This window comes from Adelges cooleyi, unplaced genomic scaffold (genome assembly GCF_023614345.1).
Source record: "Adelges cooleyi isolate 19-005CV unplaced genomic scaffold, UGA_ACOO_1.1 ACOO_flye_CR_arks_rails_tigmint_CR_PRNA_23, whole genome shotgun sequence".
NCBI lineage: Eukaryota > Metazoa > Arthropoda > Insecta > Hemiptera > Adelgidae > Adelges > Adelges cooleyi.
This window is the reverse complement of record NW_026095893.1, coordinates 5,994,189-6,019,998: the sequence shown is the minus strand read 5'-3', so window position 1 is coordinate 6,019,998 and position 25,810 is coordinate 5,994,189. Positions and strand designations below refer to the sequence as shown.

Sequence of the window (25,810 nt, the reverse complement as noted above, 5' to 3'; positions counted from 1 at the left end):
AAAAATCATTATTGATAAAAATGCTAAAAATTATTTAGCTATTGTTAGCTTTTGAAAAACAATATTTTTGAGAATCTTATATTTTAATAGCTCACTTCGCTTGCCCTAACCACCAAAACCAGAATTAAATACAAATAAATAAAATGTATAACATATGTTTAAGACGTGTTTTACATGTACCTATCTAATAATTTATATTAATTCAATGAGAAAAATAGTTTAAAAAATTACAATAAAAAACAAGTATACAGAATATGTAATCTTTCAAATTTTGGTTACTACATTTTTTAGTAAGTAATTTAAAACTAGATGGTTTTAATTTACTACACATCCTTAAATCGAATCTACAAGCTCATTAATTAATCATTTATCTCTAATAAGGCCTATTGCAGTAAACAAACAAATATCCCGACAAACATTAAACAATCTAAAATGGTAGTTTGTTTTAAGGTAGATATAACCGACAATCTTATCGGTTACCGGCCAATTCTTGTATGAAAGCAATTAAATGATACTGTAAATGTTCGTGCTTATAATACTAACGAGCTAAAGCATAGAATACTGAGAACATATTATACATAAGGGTTTTAACAAGAATGCTTAGTTTAAATGATGTAGTGTAACTTTTACAAATTGCATTTATTACGACCGAATGGTTTCGAGTATTTAGTTCTCAGACCTAGCATAATAATAATATAATTTTCGGTGTTCATGCATAAATAATAATAATATAAAACCCTTGTTAACGATCTGCTCTCATACGTGTTGTTACTTTCGAAGCTTTGACTTAATAATAAAATAAACCTACCATCCGAAAGTCATTTTACATTGGTATTCATAAACATTCATTCTTTGTAAATATAATGTATAGCAAATTTTTTTTTAAGAAATTTAATTATTTACATTTTAACAATAATTCAATGTTATTATTATTGATTAAAACTCTTTAACGAAACAATATGTTATCGCAACATCGCACCTCTAGAATAATACCAACACATCTCGAAATGTATAGGTTTGAGAAAAGCGATTTGAAGTTTAGAACTAAGATATAATGAAGGGTTCTTTACTTAAGCATTTGAGACTAAACTCTTAATTACTTATAAACATGCTTAACAATATGACATTTTCAAATATTATGAAATATTTTCTTAAGCCCAAAAAGTTATACTTATAGCGTTTTAAAATTTTAACTGAATGCAAGACTGCCATATTTTTCCACAAAAACTGTTTTTAAGACCGTTATGTACTGAAATATGGCAATATGGAATTTAAACTATGATATGCAGTAACGCTAGAACTCTGAATGTTGTCAAATCGAAATAAGACAGTCTACAATTCTCACTTCAGTGATTAGTTGAATAAATTAAAAACGTAATACTGTCATAAAGTAAATATGGCTCTGTTTCTTTGATAATTAGCTAAAAATTGAATAAATTTAATAATGACACATATTTTTGGTGGCCAAATGAAAAATTATATTACATGTGGCACCCTTGCATGATATAGCGCTAAGTTTTTACTATTTTAAAGTAGTAATAACTCAAAATCAATGAATTTTTAACTTTGAATTAATGAACTTCATTTGAATTTATCGGAACCTTTTGTTCTGAGTTCTAGTCAAATTTAAATTACCTATTTATTCATTAGAATTTTTTTGCTTCCGACCTACGTTAGACATACTTAGCTTGGTTTTAACTTGTATTACTACTCATTAGGGTGTAGGTACGTACAAACACCCGCTCGCACTTGTAAAACAGTTTATGCGGATGTCGCCTGTTCTATGCCAAGTGTGAAATCCGATAATAATCAGCGTGCACCCGTCAGGATTTTTTTCAACGCACCGTTAAACCAATTGCCGAAATTGAATTTGTTTGTAATGTACGGCACCGGCTGAAACGTTTAGGGGTACACTCGAAACTGTATATAAAATATTGACGTACTTTATGAGAAACAAAGGACGGGACGCGAATGCACAAGTGAAAACAGTGCAAAACGTGAGCGGCCTCGGAGACCCAAGTTGTTCCAGGCACAAAAGCTTAGAAAAAAACACGATACGCTAACACGAAACGTCGTGATAAATAGCCATTATTGCATCTTATAGCCCAAAATAAACGGGAGACATGCGGAATTCAGCAGACAGCGATACACTCCAAGGCGGAATGCAAACAATACAAAAACGAACATGCCGTCCAAAATTTTGAAATTCCAAGATAAGATCATTATACAACAAAACAATATTATTACTGCATTGAGTCCGTCTTGGAATTTACCACTGCTGGATTCCAGATCTTTCAAAATTAAAATACATTTTATATTAGGTAAAATAAAAAGCATTATTCAACAGTACCTCTGCCTAAAGTTAGAAATATGTTTGATGTATATATATATATATATATATATTAGACGAGCAGCTGCCCTTAGTTGCGTTTTTAAATTGGGGCGTTTTTGTATGGTTTACTTTTCTCGTTAACATTATATAGGGAGCAAAAAAAATGTCTTGCCTCTGCGCTGTAGTCTCTATTTGCGCCACTAGCGGGGAACGTGATCTTCAAAACAGTACATTATTTAACGATTTTGGCTAAGTATGAAGGGAGAAAAATTAATGTTGACAACACAAATAAGTATACAAGTTACCAAACTTTATGTACTAAATTAGTTTTGAAACTGGTATTTCAATTAAAATAACTGAAATAAATGTTTTTGTTATTTTCATTACTATACTATCATATAGATATTTTATACCTGGCTTCAGCATACTTTATTACGAAAACGTATTCTTTGTATAATATACACTACACTATTTGAATGACATTGTATGTATGTAAGATTATTATACATTAATACGTCATGATAAAATGTCACGCCTCAGCTGTAGTATGCGGCACCCGAGTTATTAATATTATAAAGGTCAGCCCTCCGAGTAAATAATGATTGTAAAAAATACACGATTGATAATGATGCCGCATGTTACATGATACAACGTGGTATCAAAAATACATGACGCAGTATTGTATTATGTACACTCCGCTAAATATACTGTTGACGACTCGTTCATTGTTGTTTTTTGTTAATATTTTTGTTACGGTGTTCAAAATAATGCTATCACTCCAGACCCCATTTGTCAAAATAATACAGCCCATGGTAATTTGACTGTTGTTTATATGACGTGTGAGTCCTTTATTTTTCCAAAAGAATAAATACATGGTATGATAATAATAAAAATATTAATTTTTCATGAAAACAGGAATCGTTTAAAACTTTGAAACACGAAAGTTAAAAACCAAATATCTTTATCATCCATCACAAATAAATATCCATCGCAACACGATGGATTAGAACAACGTCAAAATTATCTTTGAACTAAAATAAAACTCCCGGAATGGCTACGACTTTTTTTAATAATGTTTTTACAATTTCAAAGGATCCAAACCATCTACAACGCTTTCTATTTGAGATTATATTCTATGACAACAATAAATGTTACCTTCGTATTAGGCATGCCACCTTTTTGCCTTCAAACTTAACCGAGCTAGACTAACAATACCAGCTATTTATAATATTCATAATTATGTACAATAACTTATTGTCTAGTTAATTTTAGTTACCATTGGTGTTTAAACTTATTAAAACCAATCACCGAAACCGGAACTGGTACGCAGTGTAATGGCATGAAGTGCGTGCTTATTTCTCGCCATTACTGTAGTTCGAGAAATTAAACGTCGAGCAAACCATGACCATTGTTAAATGTGACATTTACAGCTGTTACGACTTGTAGTTTACACCGTTACAAATTGTGTTCTATTAGCTTTACTATAACTGCTGTCGCTATATTTACGAGCATAAACATAGTTATATGTACCAAACATCACACTTGTAGGATCAAGTAATGTAATTTTTATCAAATGGGACACATACAAACAATTTTTTTTCAAATAGCAAAAATAAATAATTTTTATTATTTAGAAATTGTGTTACGCATAATTTTAATAGCTTTATAATTATTGAAGTTTACAACTAAAATAAAACATATTTTTGATTATTTTGACTAAAAATATAATTTTTCCAATATGCTTACTCTACCTGATCTTATAAAAATACAATAAAATAATTTTTGCAGCGAAAATTCCGAAATAATTATAATTTTCTCGCCAAAAGATGACATTATTATTAAAGTAGATAAGCACAAAACGTCTAAGCAGTAGTTTTAATGCAGCAATGAAAAACTTAGTATTCAATTGTAACAATGATGAGTATTGATTACCATCCTTTGAGTGTATGCAAAATTACGTATCTAACGCGCATTACTTATGCGAGAGAAAGAAACTACCCAGTGATAAACTTTATACACCATAAGAGATGAAACTAAATTTAACGAAGGAAATAATCCATTAAGACAACAACACATTAGTCACGTATACGCCGACCAGAAAGAATCGAATGAAGTACAACGGAATCGTACTTAAATTCTTCAGCGAACAACACTTAACATGAACATTTTTATTAAATTAACAAGAACAATAATAACGGAATCAAAGTAAACCAGACATGTAGGTACATTAAAAAGTTATTAATGCCCAATAGTAATTCCAAATACCACGTAGTATAAGTTATAACTTTTAATCACATGTTTCGGAAAAACAAATTTAATATGATATATATATATATTAACTTAAATTAAAGTTGTTGTAGAAATAATGTTTAATTTTAGGTACTATAATCAACTTGAAATTAACCAGCGCAGACACTGAAACGCGCTTTTTGATGACTGCGCTGTACATTTACTTTTCTTTAACTTCTTTATTAATCAATATTTATATTAACCTTAAATCATAATCTCAATTTTATTATATATATATATATATATATATTTAATATGGTCACTTACTCACTTAACTTAATTAGCATAATTCCATAGATATTCATGTGGGTGCCGTTTGCTGGAGGTAAATCTGAAGCGTAATGGTAGGCCTCGCTAAAAATAGGGGAAAAGTCCATCTCACGGAATCCCAATCATGGTTTCAGTTACCAAACAATTAATTCAGAAAATATCAATTGCTTAAACAACTTCTTTGTGAAAAAAAAGAAAATATTTTCGGGTTTTGTCTTTAACTAGCTCAATGAAAAACGCTTGCCAAGTCAACAAGCAACAAAAATCAATAAAGTCTATATGCCGTATGGGTATGAAATCTGATCTACCTGTATATTAACTTTTATTAAAGCTAAGAATTAAGCTAAGATTAAGCTATCTTCTTACTATTAGCATGTAGCATTTGGTTTTTCCCTATTCGCCACTAGCTTAAAGTTATCAACATAAAATCTTGTTTTATTTCAATTGTCATGCTTGGGTTTTTAAAAGTTTTACCCTTACACTAATACAATCTGATCGAATAAAATAAAAATAAAAATCATTCTACACTTAGTAAATATCTAAATAATATTCTGATGGCCTAGTTGATGTGCCTACTACTGAAGTATTTTACTTTAGTAAGACTAAACCGCCCCAAATCTCGAGTTACGAGATTTAAAAAAGCTTATACTGTACAGTAGTAACTGCCGAAGAGTAAAGACAACCAATTACACGGGCACAATAACATTAGTTTTGCAGTAACGACAATAATAAATAAGCGGAGAATTCGCTTATGCTTCCAAACTAAGTTCAGTGATTCGGAAAAATTCGTTTTACAGATTTCTCATCACAAATTCGCCCTGAGCAATAATTTTCTTCGGCTATACTCTTTCCCAGAGTGGTCACTTATTTGTTTTTTGTGCTTTATGTATATTTTGCTTACAAGTTTTGCCAGTGAAATTAAATGAAGACTGTTAAAATTAAAGAAACCCAAATATTTCAAGTTAACACGATTTTCAACTTTTCTATACTACTAATCACAAGGTAACATCTTAAGAAAGGCCTACAAATCTGTGTGAACATTGCGAGATATAGGCCGACTTGCAACCAGTCTATCTACAGCTGTAGTGGCAGCCACGGTTCTTATCCGAAAGTGGCCGAAATTGGTGTGGTGTATCTGAGTATGGAATAGAGCTCGGGACCGGAAGGAACGCATAGGGACACGGAACTTTACCTCAGCTAACAATGCCGGGCTATCTACTGCACCATGGAGTATTTTTGAGAAAAGTGAAAGATTTGCTTCCAAGCGTCTATCAGTTAACGTACTCAGGCCCAGGCAATTTCGTACTACAAAGTAATCATGAGGGGGTAATTTTAAATATATAAGCCGCAAAAGCTAAGAAAATCCGTTAGACCCGTTCTAACTGCGCTGAATCAGAAGCCGTATAAGGGTCATACACAACTAATCTGTATTTAGCGCACCATGGAGCAATATGAAGCATAGGGTTTTTAGGGATGTTGAAAGTTTATATTCGAGGGTCATTTGCTTAATGATTTCAAGCACCTTGAGCGCTCTACATGAGACACTATCTCTATGTTTCTGGAAGCTCAGATTAGATGATACCTAAGTATTTTTTAAACTTTTTTAATTAATTCTGTTGGAGTTCTCCACTAGAAGTTCTCTTCACTCTGTCAATATGTCCTTTTTATTATTAACTATATAACGTCCGTTTATAAAACAACATTGGCCTACACACAAATATTGATGTATTTGTTTTTTATAATGTTGGTATCTGTACCAACGTGCTGTAGTAATGCTAATATTTTACTAAGAATTAATTTAATTAAATCCTAATAGACTACAACTATTTATTTAGTCATGCATTGTTTTTTAAATAAATTATTTTACTAAAACAAAATGAGCGATAATATGTCTGTTATTATTACCTATTTGATTGGATCAATATTAATTATTAACCGATATCCAAATAAGTTTTTTCAGTAATAGATAATATTTATTTATTTAGTCACGCGAGCACCCCTGTGCTGTCTGGGTGTCTTTACTTTAATACTGAACTTTATTTCATCCGAATAATATGTATAATAATATTATTCGTAAATAATAGTGTACTTTACCGTCATCCGACCATACCTACTACCAAATCAGGCACAACAGCAATCGATGCAGTCTTATACGGAATCTCAATAATGTTCAATCAAAAAATTACATATCCTATTTTAGTTATCATAAGCCAATAATAACTTTAGTACCACTTGGCCCGAATAAAAACCAACCAATGGAAATTGAAAAAATATAATTAATAATTATAGAAAAATATAAAAGAAAAATGATAATATTAACTTTTTCTAACAAATCTAAATGTATTTATGTTTTCTTCATGAAATAAAGTAAATCTAAAACTTTTTTTTTGTGTTTTTTAAAAAAGAACCCGAAAAAATACCGACAGAAGTTTCACTTCCCACGCGCGTACTCTTAACACACACTATTATTTTTATTTTAAAAACTTTTACTTATAAAGTAGTAAAGCGAAATCTTCATAAATTTTGTATACAAATTGTTTTTATGTATCTTTTTTTTTTATTCAATTTCGTTTAGAAGTAATAATACAATTAGTTTTCAAATTATAATATTACGTAAAATAGGTAACATATTTATTGTATAATATCAAACAATGGAATCGAATTATTGAGGGGAAAAGACAAAAGAAAATTTTGAAATACATAATTACTGTTTGAAATTTAGAGGGAAGTATTGATTCACGCAATATTAGAACTTAAAAGAGATTAAAGACATCAAGTGAATAAATTAATATCAAAAAATGACTTCCGTTGAGATGATAATACTTATCTATAAAGAGTAGACCTGGTAGGTAGGTAGGTAAGTATGCCGTATATTTGATTAATTTATTGTGCAGACTGTACTTACAAAATGTTATTCAAGAATAAACTTAATATAGAAAAGGGAAACTGAAGGTAAACAATGCGGAGATGCGAAAAGTAATTTATTTTTTCCTTACATTTATAATTGCGTATTATAAGAAACAATAAAATGCTTTCATATGAACTGATTAAAGTTGTCAATGCAATTTTCTCTTGTTAGAAAATGAATAATTTATGTCCTGAAATACTCTAATAACAGTTGAGCTATAAGACTAATTATATAGATTGTTATTTTGAAATGTGCTATAATGGCTAAACAGTATAGTGAAACCCGACAGGTTGCTTTTATAATAAATTAGAAGGATTAAAAAAAAAATGTGCTAATTTATATTTAATATTATTGATTTATTTATAAAATTTAAAGGGCTACGGAAAAAAACGATCATAATTACTTGCCAATTTTTTATCAATAAAGATAGTTAAAGAACAATATTATTTTATGTGCGTTATATTTTATCTTATACTAAATACTTTATCTCCGAATCTTTTTTAAGTTGTGAAACTTTAACACTGCAATACTGAAAACTTTGGGTTCATGATCGTTTTTCCCCAGTCCTTTATTTATATAAGTATTTTCATTTACATTATTGACATTTTTATGTCTTTGCTATGGTACACACACAGAAAATCGACACCGACACCGCTTATCATAATGAAAAATAACAGCTGATTTATCTGATAAGAGAGATAAGGGAAGGAGATAAGGGATGAAATTAGGGGGTGAGAGCTAAAGGTGAGAGTTAGGGGTGAGAGATAGGGGTAGGAGGTAGGGGTGGGAGTTTAGGGGCCCAAATTCTCTATAAATTGTTTTAAGCTAGATATAAACACTACAATATAAGCCAGAAACTTGATGTTTTAATATACTAGCTTGTTTCTGCTTCTTAATATACTGGGGGCATATATTATGTTGTATTTACAACGTTCAAAATAAAAATGAATAATAATTCAATAATTTAAGGGGCCAAATTCTCTATGAATTGGTTTGGGCCAGATATTATGAAAACACTAAAATATTAGCCAGAAACTTGATATGTTTACTTGCCATATATAAAAATGTATCCCGTGGTGTTGCGGACTCGTACGCAAGCTGTTAAAATATAATATGTAATACCTTTCTTAGAAAAATAACTTTGAGCCTTTTCAACTCAATTTTTCCATTTAACTTTTTATTAAATGTTTATTGCAATGTATTTCAAGTTTCTGAAGACATTTTAATATTTTACCTAGAAACATTTAACTTACAAGTTCAAAACTACTAATACCAAGTAAAAATAACCTTATTTTAGACACATTAGCCGCCACTCCACGATTCAGTTGACCCAATTAATCGGTCTAGTCAGTCGAGTAACCAATTTTTTTATCTATGTGTTAATAATATACGTGCGATTTGAGACTGTTTTAGTTCTTTAGACGAATATGTCAATTAACCGTGAGTCCAATAAGCGACGACTACTTTATGATAAAAATAAACTGACATTCTCTTTCCTTTATCTTAACTTCTCACAAATTTTGTTTTCATTTTTAAAGAGTCCGGAAAAGCCCTCTCACTAGACCTCAGTTAAAATAAGCGCGATTGGTTTCGCTTATCTGCGTCTAAAAACTCCAACAGTTTCACCTCTGTGGACGGATTTGCTCGTGACAACTGTCTGAATATTAGTAAAGGATGATCAATGTACATTTCTTTACACATGTGTCCTGCGTTGTGTCACTGAAATCCTCTAATGACTAACTGATATGAACATAGTAATACAAATGCTTGTTATAAAACTTGTGTCAAGAGGATATACTGATACAATTATAATCAATATTCAAATTAGCCAAATATAACCGTAAACCACACACAAATGTATCAACTAAATCTAAGGTACTAAATTTATTTATAGAAGTTTTTTAGTTTTTCTTGTTTAAAAATTGTTAGTTCCAGTTTTATTATTTTATGAAGATTCTCTTTTAAGTCAAGTACAATTTATTGATAATAATTTAATCACTGACTATAGTTTTGGAAAACTTACATTTAAAATATTAACTATCATTAGTGCTTAAAAATGTTAGTAAAGAAAGAGGCTTAGCCTTAATATTACTTTTATTTACGCACTTATTCAGCCGCACTTGCTCTTAAGTAAATATTTTTAACTTGTTTTTAGCAATTAGTTATTGATATGATACAAACTGTATACACAAAAAATGCTATTCGATTTTCAAAGGCATATAAAATTGTTGTTAATCTAAAATACAGAACAAAATTTACAAACTTAATCCGGTAATAATAATGTTATTTGTCACGCTATATTATTGTATCATTATTCATTATTATTTAAGATTACAAAATTACTAAAATTAAAAAGAAAACTAAAAAGTCATAATGTGACACCAATGTCATTCAAACCCTGTTTTTGACTTTACGCATATTTTAGTTACGTTCATAATATGATTTGGATCTCGTGTTATTGCTTACCCACTGACTGCAACGTTAAAAATACTTATAAAATTGTAATCAATAGTCTTACGCTTACTTAAATTAAAGTCATCGGTTGAAGTCGGGTAGGGCGACATTTTATGGAGTGCTAAGTATACTTAAAACTGTGTAATTTTTAATTCTCATTGATAAATTAGTCATAGTTTACTAAAATATTATTAAATATTTAAATTGGAAAATATAATTTAATCATACTAAATAATGTAAGTGGTTTCCTATTCCTATTTACAGTTTATAATTTATTCCAACGATTTATGTTATGTACCACAATTATTAGAAAGATTGTTTTAAAGTTGGAATTATAAACCTAATATTAGAAAAATAATAACGATATATATTATAATAACATACATTATTAGAAATAACAATATTATAAAACTATGGATCAAAATAAATAATTAATTATTTTTTTCAATAACCATTTTCTCTCAGTCAAAATATTTTATTATTAATGTTTGAAATCTAAATAAATATATAAGTTAATACATTTTAAGAAATGCCTTATTATTATTTGTAAACACGATTTAAAATACAGTCCGAATAAATTGGGTAAATAAGCAATTTGAAAAGGGATGCTTGTAAAGGAAAAAGATGCACTTAGAATATATTAACCAAGAGGCAAGAGATTGTTTATTTCTTTAAAAAAAACTTATTGATTCGATTCTTACACTTACAATTAATGTATAATTTATGTAAATTCATAAGATGGACAAGTTTCTTTTAACTCGGCATAATTGTGTTATGTCAAACTAAAGTGAATACTTAATACTTTGCTTATTTTGCACTCCATATTATTATTTTTTATCAATTTATAATTTACAAATAAAAACCTTAAAACTATAAATATTATTATGAATTTTAGTGTTATAAACATATTTTAGTGTTTCTTGTTTTTTTGAGAATAAATAAGGCACAGAGTACCAGAAAATAATTTTATAATAATAAAATATTTCAAAAACAAACCCAAACCTAAAAAAATTAACAGATTTGCTTAGATTTTTCATTTAAAAATGTATAACTGTTTTTCTCTTGAAATAATGGATCAGGGGATTAATTTTTGATAGCGCTTTGCGCAACTAATATATTTAAAGCTATTTACCTATAATATATAATTTTATCTGTATAAATTAAAAGAAAAAAACTTTTTTTTTACGCTTGTTTGAAACATTAAATTATAAACGCGCCGAAAATAACTTCAGCACCTCACCCACTTGGAAGTTGGAATTTGGAAGTAATGACTAATGTTCTTAAATTATTCCTTCAAAAGTCTTATCAATCTCTTTGTCAGTATTTTTTTTTTTATCATTATTATACGCCTATGTGTTTTAAGTTCATTTACGGTTGTTCCCTTCGATTTCACATAGGATAGATTTTGTGGAAGTAATAAGTTGTAAAGTTTTATTGACCGAACAAAAACGCAATTTTCTTTTTCTTTTTCCCCATAGCGTATAATATGGATGCTTTTCAATCTTTACCCGTTTGCCATCCTTCTATAGCGTCAATAAAAACATTTGTACAATATACATATATTACTTTTCTAGTTATTTTCTGAACGACGTTACCAATTTCAAACTCATTTCGCATTGATAAACAGATTGGGTGACGGAAAAAAAAACAAAACGAATAACAGAGAATACGAATTTCATCGACCATAACACGTAAGCCCTTTAGGGAAATTTCTTTGTTTCCCAACGCCATTAGTAAAACTGCCGAACAAGAAAATACATTTCCTTCTTGTAAACCTACTAAGCGGACATCTTTTATTGTTCCGATCCCGTGACAAAAAGAAACCAAGATAAAAAATATGTTGACCACATAAAAACTTTTTAAATACAAACTTGGCAGATAAATACTTTTTTTTTCTTATACATCGTCCCAAATGGCTTTGAGAAGTATTCAAAACTACTGGGTTACATAAACCAGATGTTCTTTGATGTTATTTACAAAGGATATACTTTTTATTTTATTTTAAACCAATTTGCTTTTTAGTTAGATTTACGATTTTTACTGGTGTGCCGATATTTCCTAGTTTTTCTAGTAATTTATTCCAAATTGAATATACTATACACCTACTCATTGTTTTGTGTTGACCCGGCTGATTGATCCCTAACTGACTAGTAAAACTTTTCCCGTTTATCAAAAGACATCCGACGGTAAAACGCAGGTGGTATATTGTTTAAGTCAAGTGCACAAAAGCCTCTTACTTCTACTTCATTTGGTAGCAGACTTATTAATATCGTACTCATAAACTAGACATACCTGTATAAGAGATCCAGTGTAACGCCATTAGCCATGTTAAAGCGAGCCGGAGTTGCATGGTTTGTATTGTAATAGTAGTTTGATCAAAATGTAATTTTCTTTATTTATTGTATTTTACTTTGGGACACGTATATAATGTTTATTCGCACTCAAATTGGTATCCGGAATGTAATTAATTAAAATTTAAAAGAACGAATAAGAAAGGCAAGTTACTTTATCAAGAAAACGTCTATGAGCTTTAATATCATCATAATAAAATCGCCACGGTTCCAATAGAAAAACCTGAAACACAAATACAAGATAAAATATATTTACAATATTCAGCGTACTTTAATTTATGACACTTATGTTAAAAAAAAATGTAAAAATCACTATAGCATTTATTAGTTTTTACAGTATACACTCAATCGTAAACATTTTTGCTTAATTTCCACTAGAAGCTTTTAAGGTATATGCAAAAGACTGTACTATTATAATAAATGTTACATATTCATCGTTTTCATAATATTTTGTTCGTCGACTGTTGCGATTGTCTATCAGCCGGGAACTGACCATTGTATTTTATCAATCAATAGTAAGTCAAGTTACTTAGTACGTATACTGATTTGGTTTATGTTTTTTTTTAAATTATACATTTTCAACATCATTCCCGTTTAACCGATTTAAAATATCTTAACCGATCTTAATATATCAATTCTTTGGTTTTTGATAATAAAAACTAATGTACCAGTATAATTAAGGATTAAATAAAGTAATTAGATATTAACTGTTAATCTACAGTAAAACGGAACCTAATAAAAATTACCCAGACAGTAAAGTACAGAATTCATATTATTATTTTTAATACAGCATAAAACAGTTTAAAACATTTTATAACAATAATTTCACTATATTTTAGAACTAATAATACTTTTGTTGCATGTAAGGGTATGTATATACTAATTACTTATTCATCTAAAATATATATTTTATTAATAATACAAAAAAAAATAATATATATATAAATATATATACATTATACATACGAGTATATACTTCCTTACGCCACAGCGCAGCACCATTTAACTAATTGCGATAATAATGTGTAACGACTAACGAGCCTGTACATATCAACTATACTAATGACTACATTTTTATAACTTGAAAATAGTGTTAACGCATTTATTACCTTTAGCATAACTACGTCAATTATTAACTGTCTTCGGTGTTTAATTATCAGATAATATGTAATGCACGGGCAATTCATTAAACTTTTTTGATACTGTAGAATAATAATTGAAACATCCCCATTAGTCGAATATTGAGGTACATTCAAATAGGTAAATGTTTTATTTTATTATTATCCAAAGCTTTGTAACACACAAAAAAAGTTATGTATATTATACTTATGACAACATTTGGAATAGAAAATTGATTAAAACAAAAATATATATTTTAATAAGTTCTAAAACAAAACTCGATTTTTTTTCTAGAGTTTCATAAGTTACAAGTTTTACTGGATATGCAAACATATTATATTAAAGTTAACTGTTGGTTTATAATTTTTGTACAAATATAAAAAGTGCAATTAACTGTAAATGATTATATATGAGCTGGATGGTTTAATTCATAGGTATAAAAAAGAGTCAGTAGGGCTCAGTCGCAAAAGGTAAACGTCGGCACTTACGTCAACAACCTACAATTTTACAATGTCAAGTTAGTAATTGGTCTTATAAAATCTTAATTTTTTTATTAGACTCGATTGCTTGAGTTATTATATATCGATTATTATATCGATAACTTGAACTATTATGATTTAAAGGAATGCCTTAATTTATGTCGCCCTTCAATCGTAAGACGTGTTCGTTTGAAGAATATGAAAATGAAATTTAATAGGTGTTAATCTGAATTTTTATTTACGATTTCATCAACTTTTAGAAGCGTCTGTATAAATTTACTTGTTTTAGAAAATGTATGGTCAAGTTTTTATATGCTTTCAAAATACAGTTCATCCTTTTAAGACGAAAATCTTAAGGAAAATAATTACTGTTATCAAAATGAAAGTAATGTGCGTTTCGGTCTTTGTTAAAACGCACGTCTTTGGTCTATCTTAAATTACATACGCCCCGCGTGTACAGACAACAACCCAAACGGTTTTCGTTAGTCGCCGTTTTTGAGTAAATAATAATAATTTGGCGATATATCTTCTGTTCACGTCTTATCCCCAACGTAGCATTACCGCCGTCTTGATTAAAAATAGTAAATCTCTCTCCACCTTATGAAATTAAACATTCACCCAAGACTCGCAGTCCACCCACCTACTACGACCATAGATGGATACTCTTGGTTATATTTTTCCATTACAGACATTTGATATCACCGTTTCTAGCTGAACACGAGTGCTCACCTTTACTCTTTATTCAAGGATTTTTTTTTTCGTACTTTTATTAAACGAAAATATCATCTATACAAGTAAATTCATCGCAGTATCCTATTTCTCCAGTATTCATTGAGTGTATTCGTCATTATCAACAAGTACTGTTCTATTATTAGAACTATACCATGTTTTTATTATTTATACGAAGTATATCTGTGCTATAATTATTAAAAATACATCATAAATTAGACATTTGTTAGAGAAAAAGAGAGTTATTACTTAATACGATGAAGAGTACATATCTTGAAGTTTGTACTTGGGTAGCTTCATTAATAATTATTTTTTTTTTTTAATTCAATATACTCTCGATTCGAGTTGTCAGCTTCGCCATTATTTTAAAGTTTTATGTCTACCATTATTTTTTAATGTTTTAATCAGTTTTGAAAATACATATTTTTGCTTGAAGTTAATGAAGAAAAACGGAGCAAAAAATTCCTCTCATCCTTGATATTTCATTTTTAATTTATTATCAAACAGAATAATAAATTAACCACAACATAATTTAAATAAATTATTCTCTAGAAAACTCTTAAGACTGTTATTTATACTTAAGTATTATCGTGAGTAGAAATTGTATTCAAAGCCTACACTAATTAAATTTGGAACATTTTGCGTTTAAATTGTTCCATACCTTTTTTCAGTGATTAAATAATCAAGTATATATCATCAGTTAAAATATTGCCAAGTGATAGAGTATAATATTTGTTTTCGTGTTATGAACACCTTCTATAGACTTTTGATCAAGTATTCAAATAACCTTTGTGACACAGTCAAAGAACCACTCGAAATTCGGTACATCCTATTTTCATAAATAATTTAAGTTTCAAACTTAACTGATGAAACTCCAAGATACGGCCGCCTACGTGCGATTAAAAACAAATGTAGTAATTTATTATAATGCGTAGAAAAGTTAGTTGAATACAAAGTGGTTACTTTATTTAGAGGCCTTTCCGGTGTTGAAACTTCTACCTTTGGCTTATAATGAGACGCCAGCTCATAAGCGTTGAACATTTTCAGAACTGATTGACGAAAACGTCATGCACAAAAGTTGCGTCCAACTATAATAAATCATCACTGTATACGATTCCATTAAAATAAAATAAACGAACATTGAAAAGTTAAGTACACCCTATTATTTTGATCCAGACATACTACGCAGGTACCAAACAATAATGACATCATATTATCCAGACTATAATGTACAGTGTAACTAAATAAATAGTTTTAGTTAATTAACGTTTAACTCGTATAAGTAAGAACTGGATGTATTGATAAAAAAAATCGTTATCGATTGGTTACCTGAAAACGAAAAACTGACATTATAAAGTTGTATATTTATAGTCAAAAATATAATTATGTTCTGGAAAAATTAAAGTATGTCGAATATCAGTTCATATATTATATTGTTGAAACTCTAAATAACGTTTTGCGGTAAAGAAATATGTTTTGGGAATCGACTACGTTATCGGACAAACGGTTTTCAACAAACCGCCGATACTCGGAAATAAAAAATTGTATATATATTATATTTTTTTAACACCATCTAAGTTCCTTCGTATAAAAAACATTTTAGAATATCGAGGTAACTCTCTGTAATATCAATAACAACTGTAAAGTGATCCCGTGTATGTTTTATTCTTAACACATTTACAACATTTGTTCTACCTTGTTATTAAAATCCAACTTCATGATGGTACGCCAATTTATTTTATACAGACAGAATAATTATTTTCTGGTAAAATATTCGCTACAAAAGAAAAAAAAAGTCATATACTCATATGGTGGTAAGCTTTTTATTTGTTTTTATTTATGCTAAAAATCCACTCTTATAAAACTAAATATCTAATTGAGGTAATATGGACAACAATAAAATCGACAAGAAAATTGATTTTTTAACCTAACGCAGTTTCACCACGTATTACTTCAGTCTTCGACGTCAGATTAAACAAATTAAATGGCAGATCGCTGGACACAGTTTAGGGTTGTAAAGACATAAGAAGGAAAACCGCATTGTATAACAGTGTGTAACTAAACACACGAATAAGGTAAATTAATACGACAAAAGTGCATATACACTTGATAATCGAACCATAATTTTACTCGCCGCATTTGCGTTTTACTTGTAACATATTACAATAATATCGTCGTTTTTATATGAAGCGGGTACAGGAGGAAACCAGAAAAGTCACTTTTTCCAAAATAACAATTTTGGTGTTATAAAATAATTCGTTTAGAAGCAATAATTTTTTTAATAATATGTTGTTAAACATTTTTAAAGATTAAAAAAATTGGCTATTGTGTTTTTGTCCCTGTACCCTTCATATTAGTCATTATTGTTTTTGTTACATAGATAGTTAAAAGTTATTCGTACTCATTTATTTTTTTCGGCCTTAAGCGAGCGAATATTCTACCCAAAATAAAACATCATAAGCAAACAGAGTAAGTTTAAAGGTCGTTCACGTTATTCCATGGCCACCCTCCCCCAGTGACTTCTAAACTGCGTGTAAACCTCGTCCCGATAAATCGTGTCGTCTGGCAAAATAAAAAAAGGAATACAAAAATAAAACTATAATAAAACAAAAAATGTACAAAAAAAAATACTAAATCACGAAAAATCAATTCTTTAAATTACTAAGGTCAATATTTTTTTAGTGGATAATTAATTTATAATCGAGTGCTATTCTGATTTACTAAACGGTACGATTAAAGTGCTAGATACAATTTTCTTTTGGCCCAGTATGGCAGGGTAAACGAATTTGATGTGCTGCCGCTGAACGGCAAACGATCCGTTCTGATAATACTAGACATTTTTTAATAATTAAGAGATGCCGAAATTATTGCAAGGTAAGTCTGCGTTATCGTCACAAAACTGTAATAACATATATGAGTTATTACATTTTTTCAATGTATTAAACGTTAAACGACGTCGGACTTAGCTTATGGTTTAACAAGACCTAAAGATTAATTTTAAGAAAGATTATAATTCTACTATTTAAGTTAAAATATTAGTTTTAGCTCTTATGTAATAACTAATTAGTGCGTTATCAAAAAACGGAAATCTATAGCAACGTCCATGCTCATAAACCGACCGTGTTCATTGTACGAGCAATAACTGTACATAATATTATACATTAATAATTTTGAATGACTGTACATAAAAAATGCACTCGTGTACGTTGATCGACTCGTACCGCTGTACGCGTTTTAATAATACAAAAATATATTTTAATTATAACTAATCCGGAATCGTGTGAGACAAAATAACCGCCATCATTTCCCAAAGTTATTATTAATCGCCCGCTTAAAACCGTTCGGTAATGATAATAAGTAAAAAATTATTTGGACTCGAACTCGGATGCTCTGGTTTTGCATTTAACGGTCGCTCGTCATCTACTACAGGAACAAACTTCTTCTGCATCCCTAAAAGCAGCATGGTTTCTACAAATAATTATGCAGATTTTGTCGCTTTAGTACATCTAGTAGAATTCATTTCAAGCGAACACACAATTAAATAGAAACCCCTCGCTTCTTCAAGAAGTTGTTTGTCTGAGTAAAAATAAAAAAAGGACAAATCTTAATCTCGCTTCTCGTGGCAGCAAACGTTCGTTAAAAACGCCTGCTATAAAATATATTCTTAGTACAAAATTAATTAAAATATATTTCGTAAGTTTATATCAACCGACGTAACGGAACGCGCATGATTTAATTTACCCATCGCCGATTGTATGAATAACACAAAAGCAATAAGGAAGCAATAAGTCTTGTGTTTGTCACAAAATGTACTCGGCGCACAAATAGCCACAAAACGACTTGCTGCTAAATAATCGTTTACCGTATCTTTTAAGTGCGCCGTTGCAATTTTCGGCAACATAGTCTAGACGCTCTTTGTTTAAGTTGTGTTTTTATTTTATACAGTTGGTTTCATGCTGACTACTTATATTTTCCACTGCGGTAATGCTGTTTCTTTTTACGTTTATTCAGAAAAATATAAGAATGTCTAGTATATGTGAAATTGGCCAACCCAAGTAGTCAAACCAAACCCATGACTAAGGCAATATTTTGCAAGTTATTTACAAGAATTTGAATGTCCACTTACTAAGTTTGAATGTTTGAAGACGCTAAACTCCCAAACACGATTCTATGTTATCAGGCTGACAAAATATCCTAAATTACCTATATATATATATATATTATATATATTATTAGATATCGTTTTGCTAGTTGTTCAAAAAAACAAATGGAGTAAGCGACAGTAAAACGTTAGCGTCTAATTTTGGGTATTACTCACTACAATTATTGTCACGGACAATTAATATATCTTATTTTTGAGAATATACTTATTATAACGTCTAATATTAATTAATCCTTATTATTTAAAAATCGATATTATAGCAAAAATGTGTATAATAAAAATACAATTTCATAAAATTACATTCTAAAAGTAAAAAAAAAACAAATAATAGATGTTATTATATAAAATAACTATCACAGTACAGCTAAGCAGATAGTAAATATGCCTTTTCTTGCTAAAAATTATTAAGCCCACTTTGTTGTTGTATAAAAAAATAAAAATTACAAGCTGGTGTTTGATCACGTGCGTTTAATTAAGTTGAGTTTTAATTTTTTTTATTAAATTTAATAATCTTTTGAATATATTAATATTTAATCAACCAACTATATAAACTCATTAGTTCAGTTTCATCACCGTCAAGAAAAACTATTCTAATATTGGATCCCCATATATTGGAATATGCGCCATTATATAAATAGAAACTAATACCTATTCAGTAGTGAGTAAAGCATTCAAAAGTATTATTGAGTCGTTTCAAAACAATATGAATAAACAATATCTAACTTTTTTTAACATTTTTTTTATTAATTTAATCGTATTCTATTTATATGGAGGACGGCGCGGCGTGACGTGCGTGTCTTAAAATGTAATGACTGTTTTTTGAACATGCCCGTTATTTGATCACTTCTTAACGGCCTGCCAGATAGTATAACCTAATAATATTTTCGATTAACCTGTTAATGACCATTTCAATCATTTATTTGGTTTTATTTTAATTAATAGCAGATCTGCTATACGATACTAGTAGATATTTTAGTATACTTATTATGTTGGTCAGAGACCATTTTGATATTTCATATATGACAAAAAAAGCTTAGAACAAAAATACGGATATGTAATTTAACGTGAGTTCTACTAATCTTTAGAAAGAGATCAAAAGTCTTTAGGTACCCTTGATATAAACGTCTTAGTTAAAATGTTTTTCATAAAAATCAATCAGATCTGGTAACTCATCTTGGTTATTCAATAAGCTTTTTTTCCTCGACTCTCGTTAACATACTACCATCATTATATTATATGCTTTGATATAATTTTAATCTATCGTGCCCTTTATAGTGATCAGCTCTAATCCTCAGCATGTACGTTAAGTATGTTATCTTGTCAGCAGTAAATCTGTAGCCCAAGGACTAAAAAAAAACTCTAAATCCAGGGTGAATATAGCAGGTCCAGTTGTGATGTTATTTAAACAGCTACTAGTCGCTAATAAATGTTAGTGAAAATATCAACTTGTTGTTTGAAAAACTTTCATATATTTTCAAAATAGGCACGCCCAAGTACGTATATTATACAGGGAGATCCATGATATCGTAAACCACTCAATATCTCCCTGGATTTAATTAATAATTAAATTTGTTTTTTCGATAATGTTTTTAAACAATGTGATCTCATTTTCTCACATTTTTTTTTGTTTTTACCCCCTACCAACTTAGTTTTTTTAATAGCAACTTTTGAAACTTAAATGATAGCGCATACATTTCATTAACTTTTTTAATTGAAAATAATGTACTAAAAATGTTGATTGGTTGATAACCAGTTTTAGATAACTATTTGTAAAGTTATAAGAGTTTAAAAGTTGGGAGGGCAAGTGCGGTTGGGAAATGCGCGCTGATAAAAATAATACTACACTCCACCTGTTCTCCTGCCTTGAACTTGAAACTTCAATAACTTCGAAAATAGTTTTCCAAAACTGGTTATCGACCAGTCAACATTTTTAGACATTATTCTCAATTTTAAAAGTTAATGAAATGTATGCGTTACCATTTAGGTTTGAAAAGTTGCTATAAAAGTTGAGAAGGGGATAAAAATAAAAAAAATGGTGAAAAATTGAGATCACATTGAATTAAAAAAACTTTGTAAAGAAAAAATTTAATTTATTTAGTTTAAATATTAAGTGGTTCACTTAAATTTTCATATAAACTGCTGACTAGATTTAGGTTACTTTAACAGTTTATTATAAATATATTTTTCAAAAAAATATTTTAAACTTAATTAGGTAGCACAGTGAACAGAGCAGCCGTCCGGTAAGTGGAAGGTCTGGGCTCGATTACCGGATAAATGTTCGACTTATTTTTCGCATTGCTATTATATATATAAAAAATTAGTCGAACATTTATCCGATAATCAAACTCATGCATTCCGTCCCTTTTTAAACTGTTCACTAACATATTCTTATCTATAATAATTATTTGTTAAAGCCTGTAGACGCCCAAGTTAATTTTCTAATGTACTCTGCTGACTAATAAAATATTGATTTATGATCCAAAAACTTGTTTTTTAATTTGTATTACGTTGATTACTCTAGTAATGAATGTAACTTATCCAACAATATCAAAATAATTTTTAATTATTAAAATATAGATAATATATTTGGTTAATAACCTACTCAGTGAACATTTCAAGAATAATATTTACAAAATAGTAATAAAGGATTGGTAATGTCTAGTTCTAGCACTAAACGACTGTTCTTTTTTTGTTACAGAATAAATTAGAAACTTATTAATACAAATAGAAAAAGTAACTAACAAATTTATCGAAAAACTTTATTGTGTTAATTGTTTTGAGTCATATGCCAAGGATATTGATACTCTGGTGAATCAATAATAGCCATTAATCTCGTTAGAACCAAAAAGCAAAGAATCCATAAACTGTTTCCATGTCAGCTTATTTCCAGTTTGTATCTTAGTATTTCGATATATTTTTTATACATCGTTACATTTCTACGAAGAAAGAAACATATTTTATCTTAAGGCCCTTAAAATAAAGAATTTCTAAATACCAATTGTTGTTAAGAATAAATTATAAAATGATTATGAATCTTAGTTGGACCCTATTAAACCAAATAATATAAATTAAACACTATTACTAAAATTCATTAAAGACGTTTTTATTTTTATTTACAAAAACATTTATATCGTCAATTAATACGTATTTTACTTTTTAACTTCTAATATTATAAAATTGCTAAGTTAAATACCTACGAAATGCACGAATTTTTCACCGTAGTTTGTTACCGAGTATGTTTTTAAAAAATCTATTCTATATTTTACTCGTAAAACAGTACAATTCAACTTACACGAAGTATGGTAAATAATCGATATCCCACTAAAATTGCTGAATGCGATATGTGAATACTGATACTGGTATTTGAAAAGGCCACATTAACTTTTTCCGATTTTCTCGCTTTCTTTTTTTTTCACCCAGTTGGATGAATGTTAAAAAGAACTTTAGGTATAAAGTATTGTCCCCAGTTCACATACCTTGATAATTAATTACCCACCTATTATGTGTCGTTCACATACATCCAAAACGAAATTGTGAAATTTTAATTTGGCTTATTTAATAGCTTTGGCAATGACTGAAAGGGTCAACCTTTAAAGGCCGAAACCGTTGTTGGGGACCAAACAATAATAGACATGTATGGCCGGTAGTACTCCGGGGAATTTAAATGAAATCTCGACCTTTGTTCCGTTTCAATTCGTAGCATTGCTCTTTTGAAATTATTGTTTCTGTTTTGAAATCATGTTTTTTTTTAATAGGTTTTAAACATATTTAAAAATAGGTTCGCTTGCTATCTATGCTACGGTCACTACAGTAGTAATATCCTTACTTAATTTTAACAACTAATACAATTTTATTATACAATAAGTAATAGGTATAAATTAAGTTTAATATTTTAGGTTGCCTTTTCTCAAGAATACAGCTATTCAAGAATATTTAAAGTCTACGCGGTAAACTACAATAATAAAAGACGGTTAGGCGTAGCGTCTTCATATAAAATGTATAGAGTGTCCAAGAAAGAACGTTTTTTTAAAAAATGCAATAACTTTTTTATTTTTGATCAGAATTAATAAAATCGCATATGGTTGTATTTAAGAGATCTTGAAATTTACATATGAAACACGATATCGGGCATATGTCCCCTTCCCCTACTAGCCCTACAGGCAATTGATCTATCCATAAAATTTGCGATGACGCGCTTACACATTTCGCCGTCCAGTTCTCCCATCACTCTTGAGATTTCTTGTTTGAGTTGAGTGAGATCACGGGGATTATTCTCGTACACTTTCGACTTAACGTAACCCCATAAAAAAAAGTCGCAGGGGGTTAGGTCGCAAGACCGTGGTGGCCAGCATTGGTCCCCATACAATGAGATCCGAAGAGTGATGTGAGAACTGGACGGCGAAATGTGTGAGCGCGTCATCGCAAACTTTAAGATCAATTGCCTATAGGGCTAGTAGAGAATCCATATGCCCAATATCGTGTTTCATACGTAAACTCCAGAATGTCCTAAACACAACCATATGCGATTTTTTTAATTCTGATTAAAAATAAAAAGTTATTGCATTAAAAAAAAAATGTTCTTTCTTGGACACCCTATGTTTAGGATTTATAGATACAGGATTTTCACCGACCTCGGCCTAGTAAACTCCAAAAGTTTTCGCATAAAAACGTCTTTTTGATTAAAATGTGTGGAACGTCTAAAATCATTAAGTCAAATAGAAAAACTGAATTTTCCCAATTCATATTCATGAGTCAGACAAGGAATTTATTATTTTAATAAAGCGTATATTTGTTATATCAAAATATGTATGTATGTAATATAATATATATTATGTATATTAAACCTAGGAATCGAAGAGAGTCGGAAGTGTTGTGTCACCACTCACCGACATGAAGCAATTATTGAAAAAACCTCACCATAAATACTACGCTATCAGTGAGTTTTCCCTGATAGTAAGCGTTTTTTAGGTCACAATAGAAGTCCAGACTTTTTCAGTAACACAATTATTGTTTTAATTTCTATTTTAATTAAATAAGAATACTGGGTTTTACTAAAAATTCGAGTGATGTCTTTTATTTAAGCAGATTCTCTTATTGTTTATTACACAGATTTTTATATTTTCTATATTTTCTATATTATACTATATTTGCTTTAATATTTCTGTTTAAAAAAAATTACTGAAAATGTCTATGTTTTAAACTTAAGAGATAGATGTTTTATCCTATAAAATTTGTTTAAAACAGGTTATCTGCGTATTGTACACAGTTAAACAGTTCTCAATAAAATATAATTTATACATTTTAATTATTAATTTATTTGTAAATTATTTCATGAGTACCAATAAGAAATCATATTTTTATGTTAAAAATACAAAATATGTTTTAATAGATTTTGTATAATTAATGTATAAGTTGAAACTGCAGTGGCTTACATTCTATCTTGCTCTGGGGGGAGGGGATAGTAAAAAAATAATACACACAAATAGCTTCTTATTCGTAAATAAAATTTTTCAGAAAAGTTAAGAAGATTTTTTTTCTAATAATCAAACACATATAGGTACTAATGTATATCTGTGTACACCCGAACATTAATTAACCGAACATCTTGTGTTATCAGTTATGTGTACATCTTCTTAACAGTTTACAGTAAAATAGCTAGGAATAAAATTACTGTAAATTCGTATTTTTAATATCAGAATAGGTATACCGTATGCGTTTGAGCATTTAATAGTTAACAAAAGACAAACTGTACAAAACACTAAACACTTAAAAATTAAAATATAATTATTATATTGTTATTTATTTACTTCAAGTTCTAAATTACCCCCCCCCCCCATAAGTACGCCATTGGTTGAAAATGTATTAGTTATTAATACAAGTAAAAACAAACACATTCTCAATACTAAAAAGAGGTTAAAATATTGTTGAGTCTTCAATTTCATTTTTTTATCATTTGAATGTTTGACGATAATTTGTAATCTGATATTTACTGTATTAATAACATTAATAATAATTTATTAAAGGTGCCATTAATTAATTAAACTCTTTGACTCACCACCATATCCCATTTGTGATCAAGAAATACGTGTCGTGGTAACGGGTACCCTCATTTTTATACGCTTACACTCTAACACTAATAATTATATATTGAAAAATACCCTTAAACACCAAAAAAACACTTCCAAATATCGCTTTTCGTAAAACCTAAAAAGGTTTCCGAAAATTAAACTTCACGCGATCGTACCGGTAACGACCGAGAGGCGATATTTAATGCACCACCACTGGTGACTAACCCGCGACGGATATACTGGCACACTAGATCCAGGAAAGTTTCCGACGTATTCCCCTGATTTTCCGCAGCGCTCCCTACACGCCACAACCATAACCTAGCGACACTTAACGCGTGCTGGATGCTCGGCGGACAGGTAAGCACACGATGGTAAATGGCGAGCTTGGGTAGGAAGTGGAAAATGAATGAAATATTATGTGTATTATGTATTTTCATTTTACCCTTCGCCACTCCTCAACTTAAGTAATTACAAAGTTCTGTTTGGTTTGTGCGGAGGTTAACATTAAAAAACAAATTCAATTTTTTACGAAAAAAAAATCTAAAAATCACTTGATACACACACATATACAGGGTGGGGCGGAGCCGACTGACGAGTTTTGAGGGGCTATAAATAACGAACAGTAAAACTTAGAGATAAGCGGTTTGTT

The 25,810-nt window shown here is 29.4% G+C and overlaps 1 protein-coding gene across 2 annotated transcripts in view; it reads right to left on the bottom strand.

Annotated features, from left to right (window-relative positions):
- LOC126835995 (protein amalgam-like) overlaps positions 1-25,396 on the bottom strand; it is a 192,256-nt gene extending 166,860 nt beyond the window's left edge. Inside the window, exons 1-2 of one of the 2 annotated variants that reach the window (XM_050568925.1) lie at positions 25,149-25,396; positions 12,546-12,827 (exon numbers count right to left, since the gene is read on the bottom strand). In XM_050568925.1, the coding sequence (XP_050424882.1) occupies positions 12,546-12,603 (58 nt within the window). In that variant the 5' untranslated portion in view covers positions 12,604-12,827; positions 25,149-25,396. Of the gene's footprint in view, positions 1-12,545; positions 12,828-13,713; positions 13,769-25,148 lie in introns of those variants that run through there. The other variant, XM_050568926.1, reaches the window with a different exon arrangement.
- Positions 25,397-25,810: the final 414 nt, after the last annotated feature.